Here is a 13,002-nt window from a genome sequence, read left to right on the forward strand (position 1 = left end):
AATTCTATATATCGATATATATATGTATATGTGTGTGTATATATATAGATCTATGTGCGTGTGTATGTGTCTCTCTCACATCGTCCCTGTTTATTGGCACAAATTCAGCCGCGACCACACGGACACACGCGAGCCAGCCCACCGGCCTATTATACGTATTATTAGCACTCCGTCACGGCGCTGTCAACGCCACGCACACTCCTGTACCGGTGCGCGTCAGCGCGAGGAATTCCGGAACAACCTGCGAGTCCCTGGTGTTTCTTCCGGCAACTTTCGAGGCCTTGGACCCGCGAGACTTTTTTTTTCAACGGACCTCTTCATCCCCCCGTCGCGGATCCCAAGGCAACTTGTACACATTTTCTACGATGTTAGTCAATGGAGAATCATTTCTGAAAGTGTAAATTTGAAGGTGTAATTAAACGAATTTCGACGTTTCGTTTCTATCGATCGAGGAGTGATCGATAGAATCGATCCATTTATCTCTCGTTGCGTTTACTCGCAAACTTCGAGGCTCGTAAGTTTTCGAAACGAACCCACGTCCGTTCATCGAATTGTGTATTTAAGACGATACGCTGAAAACGAATTTGCGCCTCGTTACATCGATACTCGCGCGACAGAATCACGAGAAACACACGATTTCACGTTAATGTAATGCGAGGCTCGCTCGTCGTTTCTCTCTCTCTCTCTCTCTCTCTCCCTCCCTCTCTTTCTCTCGCTCGCTCACTCTCGGTGCATCGTTAACCAGGCCCGGAACGCAGCGTTCCGATTTCGATCACCTCGAAAGCGGGAATTACCGTATTATGAGCCTAACCTCAAATCGCGAGGCAGGCTCGTCGGACACTGGAATCGACGTCGAGCAATTAATCGCGCGGAACGCGACGCGACAACGCGACCGAACCGCGAGTCTGAATTAACGACGCGCGTTTAGGTGGCGAGAATTAGACGGCGAAGCAATCTAAGTTTCGTCAACGGACCGCGGACGAAGGGAGGGGGAAGTCGTTGGAGAAACTGTTCGACGATGTCTTCTACCATCCCCCTTCTCCATCAACAGCCCTACTCCTCATGGTTCGCGATTCTTTCACGGTGAACGACGACGACACCGCGAAATAAAAAAAGACGAAAAAGTTTCGAAACGTTTGGCGCGGACGTGTCTCTCGTCGGCTTTTAATTTGTGCGCGAACAAAGCTTCGCGGCTCGATAAACGAAGCTCGCGTGGGAGGGGTGGTACCGGCCGAGTGACCGGGGTGGGGGTACGCTGGAAAGCGATGGTGGGGGAGGTAGGAGAGGGGAGTAACGTCGATCCGTGGCGCGGAGCGGCTCGAACGCAAAGTTCAATTTGTACGACGAGCGGCCGTAAGTTTCGACGGGTGATGCCGTCACTCGCAGACGAGTCGAAGCCACGTTTTACACGGCGATAGAGCGGAACGTACTACCTCCGGCGGGGCACTCGTAATTTACGACTTATCGGCCATGCTCCGGGGGTAATTTTCGCGCTTGTGAAAATTATACCGACGTGGCACCGCTCGTCGTGCTCGTCCAACGAATTTTCCGTCTCGCTCCACGTTCAACCCTCGCCTTTCTCTCCTACGTTTCACGTTTCTCTCTCTCTCTCTCTCTCTCTATTCATCTATCTATCTCGCTCGCTCTCGCTCTCGCTCTGTCCCTCTGGAAGTGACGCAAAATCGTGCTCTCGGCGTGGGCTGGCTCTGTACCGTGGATGTCGATACCACGAGGAGCGGATGTCAATAGCACGAAGTCACTCCTCTCGCAACGGAGAACCAGCGTCAGCCGATTTTACCGCCCGCGAAAAAGCGCACAACAGACTTACCCGCCATCGATCGACGATTTTTCGATCGAAGGGGAATACCACCGTGCGCGGAGACGACTTCGATCTAACCGTCTCTAACGCCTCGATCGCCGATTTCAACGATGACGTGCGTGTTTCCGGTAGGAACTCGAATATTCGTATACTTTTTTATTTATCACTAGGAGTGGAAGACTACGATGGAGGTTACGCGCGAATAAATGAAGCGACCGAAGGGACACGAATAGGAGCCGGACGATCGAAAACAATTATACAAAATTTTTACTTAGTTCGACACTTTGAGAATCAAATTGCACGATGTACGTTGTGTTTGGAATCGTTTCGATCGGGAGAACCTCACCGATCCATCGGTACCGTTGTTTCCAAGATAAACGAATATTATTGAAATATTAACCATTATAGGTGTAATTAAACAAACTTGGACGTTTCGTTTCTATCAATACTCGGTGTTTGCGGTCTACGAAACTGACCGAACGATTCATCCGCCGAGGAAGGCAAACACGAATCGCAATTCTGACGACGAACGCTTGTCTTTCTATAATAACAAGCTCGTATATTGAATCGTTCCAATACTAATCGATTTAAACTCAAACACTACCATACAAGGTACCTATAATTTGAATTTCCAATGCAAGGTAGAAGTATTTACAAGAGTTCTAATTAATAAAAAAAGATACAAAGTATTGCGCACAATATACTGAGTCTTTTACGACGGGTCAAAAAAGACCCAAAGGACGAAATCAGTGATAGAAGAATCTATGGCGATCGAAGGAAGAAACGCGCGAGTTTCCGGCACGTTCTCCGATCTTCTCTTTTTTTTCAATTTCTTTCGCAGCCGAAAGCGAGCTCGAACACAGCTCGGCGCGTTCCTCTTCCGCGCGGAGTCGCGGCGCGCGCGTCGACGCGTCGACGCGTTCTTTGGACGGATCGGGGCTCTTGGAAAAGTTCGATCCGGGCCGCTGTCGGTGACACTCTTCGTCGAGTTAACGGGCACGCTGCGAGCGTGCTTTTGTGTTACTTTGCATCGGCGGCAAGCGGAGGATTCCGTTGTGTCCTTGTCACCGAGACGCGACCAGAACCCGCGACGAACAATAAACCGGGGCCAAACGAAAGTATCTCGCCCCCTCCCGATTCGTTTTTCCTTCGATCTTTCTCTACGCGTCGATCGACTTCGTTATCGCAACGTGTTCCGTCAGGGAAACAAAGAACGGAACAATGCACGCATCCAGGGCCGTAACGTTGCCCTGTAAATGCTCGCCGCAGGTGTTTCGTTTGTAGAATACATCGTGAACCAAAGATCGGAATAATTGTGTTTGTGAACACGTTGGTAATTTATTTGCGCGAAAAGTCGTTGCGTATAACACTTTTCTAATGTAGAATTACAAAATGGAAAATATATTTTAAATGTTCCCCTCGAAAGAGAGAGATCGAAATACCGCGTTGCTCCGAAATAAATTACACAAACTCTATACAATTGTCAACCGATACCTCGCGAACAAAAATCAAATTGCAAAGTACAAGGTCTGTCGACAAAACCAGTGAATCGAATATTGAACTCTGATTGCACCGAAGCGACCATACCGGGGTAATTCAAAGTCGAATTATCCACAAGTGGTTCGAAAGAAAGAAAGAAATATCGCGTTACTCCGAGGTGACGAAATAAATTGCACAAATTCAATACAATTATCAAGCGATACCTCGCGAACAAAAATCGAATTGCAAAGTAAAAGATATTTACAAAACGAGTGAATCGAATATTGAACTCTGATTGCACCGAAGCGACCGTACCATACGTGGGTAATTCAAAGTCTAATTATCCACGAGTAGAAAATAATTTGGAAATTGGAGACATCCGCGAAGAAAGTTAGCCAGCCGGTGTTCGGTTTAACCAGGCGCCGGAAACATTTGGCCACCTATTTCGGTTTATGGAGCTCGTACTCCCCTAAGGGCTCGGTATCGTCACCCTGTTGCTCAGCCGTTACTCCGTCTCTGTCTGACCGAAGGGTGTCCTGGTCAATGTCTTCGGTGAAAGACGAGCCGGAGTGTCGTTCGATCGACGCTAGACAGACCAACTCCGCTCGAGCGAAGAAACAAAGGTCGTTGGTGAAACGTCGGTCGGCTTAGAGGATAGTGGGGGTGTGTAATGGGTAGTCGGAAGAAATAATTTTCCCAGCTTGTATAATAAACCGGTTTCGTTGTGCTCGAGCCTCGACAAAAGGGACGCGTTGTGCGGCTCGCGTTCCACGAGCTGACTGCGCGTGCAGCCGCTAAAGAACGAGTCTGGCTGTCGAATAGAACAGGTGAACCGGATAAGATTAAACAGCTGTTTCCGCGTTCTGCCAGGCCACCGGCTTAGCCTCTTCTTCCTGGTCGCGGGTCTTCTCCGCCTGGACGCGTTATTGTACGTACGCGCGGAACCTCTTCCGTTACGCGCTGCTTACACGCTACCATCGAACGATGTTCCATCGATGAATGAAACCGAAACGTCGAATTCGACGATGTACACGGTGGTGAGAGTGTACGGATCGGTGGTCTCCAACCTTGAAGAGGTACACCAGGTATTATAAATCTTTTCGTTTTAAACGAATTCGAACGATGTACACGGTGGTGAGAGTGTACGGATCGGTGGTCGTCAAACTCGAAGAGGTACAGTAGGTATTGGGTAAATTTTATCGTTTTAAACGAATTCGAACGATGTACGTGATAGCAAATGTATACAAATCGGTGGTTTCCAACTTCGAAGAGGTACAGAAGATATTGTATAAATCTTATAGTTGTAAACGAATTCGAACGATGTACACGGTGGCAAAAGTATACAAATCGACGGTCTCCAATCTCGAAGAGGTACAGAAAATATTGTGTAAATCTTATCATTTTAAACGAATTCGAACGATATCCACGGTGGTGAAAATATACGAATCGATGATCGCCAACCTCGAAGAGGTACACCAGGTATTGTATAAATTTTATAGTTTCGAACGAGCTTTTACCATAAAAGCGATTCCAAACACGACCTGGTTGCGATTACTTTCAATTAACATCGACCAATCGTTTCTATGTTCCGTGGACAAGAACACGGCCGAGTGTAAATCAAAACGACGAACGCGATGTAAAAAATGAACGCGATAGCGAAAATATACGCGAATTCGTATTTCTCGGCGATGTAACGCGAGGCTCGCTCGCTGCGCTCTGTCTCGCTCGCTCTCGTTGGCGCGAATACGATGCTTGCACCGGTCCAAGGGAATTGTGAAAATAAATAATTGTGCACAAAGATGTGAAATACTTCACACGTATTTGTTATCGTCGACGATAAAAGAACGTTAATTATTCGTCACGAATGTATTTTCGTGACTGATTTGGATCACCTTCGAAGTGATTTTTTCCTCCGAGGTCATCGTTTCGGTCATCGTTTGTAAGATCATTGGTATATCTTTTAATCGTATTAGAGAGAAACACAAATTCAATCACGTGTAGACGTTGATCTTCGGATCACCCTCTGAGGAGTTATTCTCGTAATATCACATATTTGCTGTACAGTACCGTTCAAAAGTGGTTTTCGGTTCGAAATAGCGAAGCGACCAGAATTTCAAACTCGAGAATCTTTTCTCGTTTAAATTCTAGTAAAATTTTTCAAACTCTTACGCACGGAAGTATCTGCCTTCTGCCCTTTCATCCCCCTCCCCTTTTCAAATACCCGTCGAGAAGATCGTGAATCTTGATGCCCGATGCGAACAAGCGTTCGTTCGACTCGAGCGAAAACGATTCGCGCATCTATCCGGGATTTTATTTCGAAACGTCGAAGCATCGCCGGGAAAAGGGAAGCACAGGATGGAACGGATAGAAAACAGCTGAGGCGCAGCTGGTTTCTGGCATCGCGACGGCTGGCGTCTTCCGCGCGTTGTACGCCACGCCACGTCGCGGTTGCGTGGCTGTGTATACGGACACGGTGGCTGACGTGCGTGTATATAGCACAAACCATCCATGGTAGAAAACAGAAATCGAAATCGGTTCTTAAAAAACACATTTTCAGAGAGAATAACAAACGGCCCTGAGAGATTTTTGCGCGCGTGGCGCCGAGTGTACGGGAATAAAATGAAAAAAGAAGAAAAAAAAAAAAAAACGATAGAGAAATCGGCCGTGAGCCAACACCGGTGAGAATCGACGAGTCTTTACGAATTAATGTCGCGCGGTTGCGAAAGGAACGTTTCGTTCTCGAATGGAACGCGAGCAATCGAACACGCCTTCGGTGTCGTTTCGTGCACGGCGTGGTCGCGCACGTGTCGCAAACACGTTGCTCGTCGTACTCCCCTCGCCCCGCTCGTACGTGCGACTTTACGCGTGAAAAGAAGCCTCGTGAATCTTTTCCAGACGCCTCGTGCCGGCGAACTATACTTAGAAAACGCGACTGCGCCCGACGAAATATCCGCGCTTCGATATCACCGTGGTTCTCGCGAGAAGCGTGTAAAAACGTTCCACGAACGAATAAACGAACGAACGAACGAACGAACGAACGAACGATCGTCGTCACCACCGTTCGATGACGAAAACGCCTCAGGTGCCCGATATCGTTGCGTCCGCGACAGGCAGCTAGTTCCGTGTAAACACGCCACGATCTATTATACGGAACAGCGCACGCACGCACGCGTTGCTCGTATATACCTCCGTACGAGTCTCGTAGGATTTCGGCGCGAGACGACACACAGACGGGATGGGGTTAGGTCTGACTAACAGCACCCACCGGACGGCTACGAATCACGATCGGTTATTGTTGGACGAAAGTTATCGATCGACGTTAGATTCGTCTATAGACACAGGGCGACGCTTGCGTCACCGACTACTAATTTTCATCCTCGACGTCCCGCAGCTGCGCGATTGCTGTAGTTACGTCTAACGGCGAGGCAACCGGAGGTGTTCGTTCGTCGAACGATGTATCGTTGGACGTTTCTTTTACCGTTTCGAGAACTTGCGACGATTGAAATTCATAGAAATGGTACGCGTCGAGGAAGAAATTAATCGTGTACGAATTACGTGTACCAGAATCCAATCGTCGCGATTGATGTGTAAGAGATAATCCTTGGGAAATTTGTGAAGAAAATTTACATTGTAATGGTGTCGCCATCTAGCGGCGAGCGGCTCGAACTACTTTTGTATCGGAAATTTGCGCCCTCCCCGGGAAAACGTCCAAGTTTGTCGAGAAATAGATCCACTTTTTGCCGTTAGATGGCGGCACGAATATTCATTACGGAAAATTGACAAATATCAAATCTAAATAGCACTGCAGCGTTATGATATTCTTTTTATTCGTGCATTTGAAGAAACTATTAGAAATCCGCAGCCGATCAGCTCGGTATTACTCGCAATAAACAAAAATATTTTGCTAAAAGTAATACCGATCACCAGGTTTAATCGCGTAGAGGTTGCTGCGCGCGGTGACCCAGAGGGAAATAGCCGGAATCAAAGTTACATCGATCTCCCTCGTCGTGCAATACAAACGAAGTTACTCTTCCCGTCACGTTTGCAATAAACAACTAATTGAACTAATTCTAGCGGTAAAACTAAGTTTATCTATGGTCAGACAAGTAGTATTACCCCCGTCCACGGTCAAACAAGTAGTATTACCCGCCAATGATCAAATAAGTAGCATTAGACCCGTCCACAGTCAGACAAGTAGAATTAGCCAGTCTCGATCAGACAAGTAGTATTACCTCGTCGTGGGTAGACAAGTGGAATTGTCCCCGCCTCTGACCAGACAAGTAGAATTGTCCCAATCCGTGGGCAGATCGGTAGTATTCCCCCGACTGGAGCCAGACAAGTAGAAATTAGCCAGCCTATAGTCAGACAATTGGTATTACATCCGTCGGATAAGTGGAAATGCGAGTTTACAGTTAGACAATTATGGATGTATGGTCAGACAAGTAGGCATGCGTGTATATGGTCAGACAAATTGAAATGCAGTTGTATGGTCAGAAATTTGATCTTAAATATGTAAAGTTTTGAAACATGAAAAGTAATATTTGTTTATTGGATACATCAATTTAATATTTGTGTAAGACAATCGTACATAGCTCATTTACACGATTCGTGTAGAAGTTACATTTCTTATGTAAATGTAGAACTTTATCGCAACAATAGTACTTGAGTAACGGAAGGAAATGCGACAACTAGGATAGCCTGAAAGTACAGCGCTTTCGCAAAATAGCTATAACTTCGGCAGAAAACGGTTTGACTCGTTTTAAAGAGAAATTAACTAATTTTGTAGTAATAAATTAATTTTGTTTCACATAGTAGCCATGTAGCGCCATCTGTGGCCACTGGCCCAAGTTTGTCGAGAAATAATTTTCATCTGCACCCCCAGATGCCGACACAAGAACCATATTCATAAACTAGTAGGTTTAATTCGCTTTTTTTTATAAGTAAACAAGTAGTTGATGCAATTTAGGCGATAAGGGTAACTCAATTCGTATTGTAGAAGAACTAGCAATTAAAATATTCGATACGTAACATGAATTTTTATATTACATTAAAAAATTATTCTACGTTATGAAACGTAATATAAAAAATATTTTTAACAGACTAATAATACAGATTAGACCGGATTCAATGAATTTTCTACAATTATTTACAAAATTATTTAATAAATTAATTTCTTTTCTCGAAGTGTGCATGTAGCGTCATCTGTGGCTACTGGCCCAAGTTTGTCAAGAAATAATTTCCATCTGTACCGCTAGATGTCGACACAATAACCATATTCACAATCCAGAAGGATTAATTCGCCTTCTTTTTATAAGTAAACAAGTAATTGAGGCGATAAAGTTAACTCAATTCGTATCGTAGAAGAACTACCAATTAAAATATTCGATACGCAACATGAATTTTTATATTACATTAAAAAATTATTCTACGTTATGAAACGTAATAAAAAAAATATTTTTAACAGATTAATAATACAGATTAGACTGGATCCAATGAATTTTCTACAATTATTTACAAAATTATTTAATAAATTAATTTCTTTTCTCGAAGTGTACATGTGGCGTCATCTGTGGCCACTGGCCCAAGTTTGTCAAGAAATAATTTCCATCTGTACCGCTAGATGTCGAAACAATAACCATATTCACAATCCAAAAGGATTAATTCGCCTTTTTTTGATAAGTAAACAAGTAATTGGGGCGATAAAGTTAACTCAATTCGTATCGTAGAAGAACTAGCAATTGAAATATTCGATAATTAACATGAATTTTGAAATTACATTAAAAAATTATTGTACGTATTTTGTCTTACTGAACTTAATTCGAAAAATATATTTATCCGACTAATAATACAGATTAGCTGTATTTTTTACGATATCTATTATTTAAATCGTTAGATTTCAGAATATCTTCAAAATATTTTATTCCTTGTCTAAGATATTACTCCATATTATATTAGATTGTTGTGAATAAAAAACAGAATGGCACCAATTTAAACAATGTTTAATTACAATTCGTACAGGTTTTTTAAATATTATTTTCCGTTGAGTACAGCTAATAGATTTAATTATTTTCTAAGTGAAATGTATAATCAAAAATGGGTAAATGTTGAAAATGAAGTTAAATAAATTACTCCGTGTACAGAAAATATATTTTATTGATACGCGTTTCAGTAAAAAACTACTATTGCAATAGCATCGTGCTCGGTGTTGGAAATGAAAATAGCCGATTAATTTGAATTTCGTCTATGATCGCTATTATCGTTGACAATCATCTTACAACGCTGAAAACTAACTAAATGATTTCTAGATAGTTTCAATTGCGAACTAAGAATGGTTACGTAATTGAGTATCAGGATCGGTTAAAGGAACATAGGAAACATGCATTAGGTTTTTCTTTGAGATTGTGCCATCGGCATTCTTATCCACTTGAACTAGATCTTGAAATCCTTGAATACCTTCTATGTTAGTAACCGGACAAACTAGCCGTCCTCCAGGAGCTAGTTGATCTATTAACTGTAATACATGATACATATTTTACGCTGGTTAGTTGTTACAGAAACTTTAGTTTGTCTTTGAATTTCCATACCTCCTGTGGTAAAGTCTCTGCTGCCGCTCCAACGTGAATCGCGTTGTAGGGTCCGTCAGCTGCGTGCCCCAACCTGCCGTCTCCCACTAGGCGCATTTACAATGACCTGTAGTTAGACTTCGGTCTATCTTTTATGTAGCACACGGCAAAGTCACGCAATTGGTGGACACAGTCCCGTTTGACTCTTTACGACAAGGTACACAACCTACTTCACATTGGTGAATTACGAGTATTTTTTATTCAAGCATATTTATTGTTAATAAGCTCTTGAATACGTAAAACTTTTTAATATTATAGGAAATACACCACATAATTGTCAAGTAATATCTTTTTCTTCTACCTGACACAATCTAGGCCTGAATAAAAATCGTTACGCATTTGTAGTTTTATATTTCTTACCGATGAATTTCACGCGACCTTCCTTCATGAAATGAGGGCAATCCTCGTTTACGTTTTTCGTAGATATTTCTATCAGTTTAGGAATGTGATCGATACCGATCACACGACCACGCGGGCCCACCATAAACGCCATGCAGGCTGACAAGTATCCAGATCCAGATCCAACATCCAATGCTTTTGCTCCATCAAACAGCTGATCGGATAGAATGGACAATGCGTGTGCGTGCTGCAAAACACATATTAATCTTTGTACTTGTACCCTTTTAACAAATTGATTTTGTACTAGAATAAGACTAGATTGGATATTCATCTTACACAGAATACAATGTTAATTACTCCGCATGTATTTGATACTTTTATCAGTTTATTTCTGATGATTTAAACATTTCTTTCCATAATTTAGTGACTGCCATTACAGTAGAATGCATTCAAACTTGTTTCCTTATAGTATACTATTAACAACATGTAGCACTATATTTATCCCAAGAAAATAAATGTAAGCAATATTAAAACTTGTGTATTGTGAGTATGATTTGTCAATGTGCATGTAATCTACTTAAGTAGAGTAGAGGGATCTTTGTATCCCATCTTTCCATAGTATAGGTGGTAAGATTATATGGAAAGCAGTTTACTCACCATATGAGGGGCACTAATTGTCACATTATACCCAATTCTTCTTGGATGATCAAGGTATGGTTGTCGTTCATGACAGTACCTTGCTCTATCCACGGCAAGCATGGCTGCCTCTGCTTTGTCTGTTCTCAGAATACCAGCATCTGCGACAATTTTATAATTCAATATATATTCTCTTAGAATAAAAATTAGAATTTAGATTAATGATTTTCAAGAATCTTACCTTTTAATTTTTCTACCATCTCCTGATTTGTTCTTCCATGGCAATACCATGCCATGTTCCTTAACAAGCGATATTGCAGACGAGAAGAAAAGACAATGTATCTGATTGTAAACAGCAAAAAAAAAACATAGAAAGAGATCGCTTAATGATCTGTTAAAGAAAACTTGAATGAATTGTTTGAATTCGTGTATCAATATCGCAGATAAGATAGCTCTTCTAGAATAAATATAACCTGTATGTCACATGATTTTTTACAATCGTAAAATTTGTTTAAATAACCTCTTATAGTCATGTACCCAAGTTTTCATATTATACAGATGGAATAAGTATTTCCAATGTTACTCGAATGTAAGGAAAAGTGTATGGAAATGATCCAAATTTGATTGAAAAATCTATAGAAGCTCCAAATATAACTTTCGTTCTTGTACAATGACATTTATTGATATCCACTTGCGTAATGTTTCAAAGGAAAACAGGAAATAACTACAGCGATAGAGAAAGAAAAATGTATTTTAGAAAAGTCATAAAAGTTTTATTTGCGAAAGAAAATCAGCGTTACCGTTAACTGAATACTTGACATGACAGTACATATCTGACAAAGGATACTAAGGATTTTGTAGAGAGCATTCTTAGCGAAGAAAAAGAAAAGTTTTGACGTCGATTCGTTCCATCAGATTGATAACAGTTATCGCGTAATAATGCCACTGTTTCATCTTAAACGACGTGTATCGAATTTGAAGGACGTTTTTATGAGGTTAAATACCTGTTTTGCTGTTATCTGGCTGTGAGAGATACGTTCCGACAAGTAGCGCTGTACCTCTGATATACGCATGAATGCATCTATGCTTGCATGCGCAATATAGATGCAATGTACATATATACACAATGCAATGACCGTAGTATAAGGTAACTTTCAATTACAGCCGTAAAACCTCAAACGATCGAAACGATTCTTCAAATTATTGAAATTCCATTTATCATTTAACAATTGCGATATTATTGGTTCGTAATAACCTAGAATGATGATACGATCGCATGACAGACGCAAGCACGTGTATCGTGTGCTAAAAATTACCCTACACGAATAGAAGAGGAAACAGTATAAATTAATTCGAATCAACCGTTCTTTGAAAAGAGCAACCGTTTCTCATGGGGTTGTAAATTACCTCTACTACCGGGTGTCGGTAAAATAGAACTGTAGTAAATCATACGAATACGTTTAACTATGCAAGAGATTCAAATGGTAAGACGATTTTATTTGTGAGTATTAAACAAACCTTGTAATACCTATTATTAGGAGTTGCGTTTGTAGATTTGTAACAGTTATATATGCCTCGCGTAATGTTCACGCGCACGTAGATTTCACTCAGATATGAAATACAAAAAGCGGGAAACTGGTACGTGAAAGAGTAACGGAGATCCTCGTAAGAAATGAAATATAATCCGAATTTGAATTGGCAAACGAAAAAGGTGATTATTACGACACGTTAGACGTAAATCATAAATAAAACGATCCCCCGAAATTTGAATGTTCCCAGCTACAGGTGAAGAATTGTAAACATCACTGCTAACTATTAATGATAATAAAGTAACGAGGAAACAAAAAACGGTAATACTTTGCTGGAAAGATAATAAAAATGTTAAAGTTTGACATATTTATGAAACAGAGAAAACAAAGAAGAGTAATCCTTCGCTGGAAACAATAAAAATGTTAAAATTTGACATATTTATGAAACTGTTTAAAAATCAATATTTTTGCGGCTAAATTTAGCACGCGAGTTTCAAATTACTAGGATTTTTGATATACATTAACCTTTTTTAGCACCGAGTGTCAACAATTCGGAACAATTCAAATATTGGGGGGT

General features: G+C 41.6%; 1 protein-coding gene across 2 annotated transcripts; it reads right to left on the minus strand.

Annotated features, from left to right (window-relative positions):
• Positions 1 to 9,278: 9,278 nt before the first annotated feature.
• LOC143150611 (protein-L-isoaspartate(D-aspartate) O-methyltransferase) lies at positions 9,279 to 12,050 on the minus strand. Of its 2 annotated transcripts, none has more exons than XM_076319038.1 (6): positions 11,901 to 12,050; positions 11,138 to 11,238; positions 10,918 to 11,057; positions 10,282 to 10,507; positions 9,883 to 9,968; positions 9,279 to 9,809 (listed from the first exon to the last, which is right to left on the minus strand). In XM_076319038.1, the coding sequence occupies exons 2-6, from the start codon at positions 11,190 to 11,192 to the stop codon at positions 9,621 to 9,623; spliced, it is 696 nt and encodes a 231-aa protein (XP_076175153.1). In that variant the 5' UTR covers positions 11,193 to 11,238; positions 11,901 to 12,050; the 3' UTR covers positions 9,279 to 9,620. The 2 variants fall into 2 exon arrangements, with proteins under 2 accessions (XP_076175153.1, XP_076175154.1); XM_076319039.1 differs by lacking the exon at positions 11,901 to 12,050 and adding an exon at positions 11,744 to 11,882 and having other exon boundaries at positions 11,138 to 11,278.
• Between the last annotated feature and the right edge of the window lie 952 nt (positions 12,051 to 13,002).

Source organism: Ptiloglossa arizonensis, chromosome 8, assembly GCF_051014685.1.
Source record: "Ptiloglossa arizonensis isolate GNS036 chromosome 8, iyPtiAriz1_principal, whole genome shotgun sequence".
NCBI lineage: Eukaryota > Metazoa > Arthropoda > Insecta > Hymenoptera > Colletidae > Ptiloglossa > Ptiloglossa arizonensis.

Coding starts and splice junctions, on each gene's coding strand:
- LOC143150611 (XM_076319038.1), bottom strand. CDS start 11,192: ATGGCATGGTATTGCCATGGAAGAACAAATCAGGAGATGGTAGAAAAA. Junction 11,058..11,137: donor GATGGTAGAAAAATTAAAAG/GTAAGATTCTTG, acceptor AAATTGTCGCAG/ATGCTGGTATTCTGAGAACA. Junction 9,969..10,281: donor AGGTCGCGTGAAATTCATCG/GTAAGAAATATA, acceptor AAATGCGCCTAG/TGGGAGACGGCAGGTTGGGG.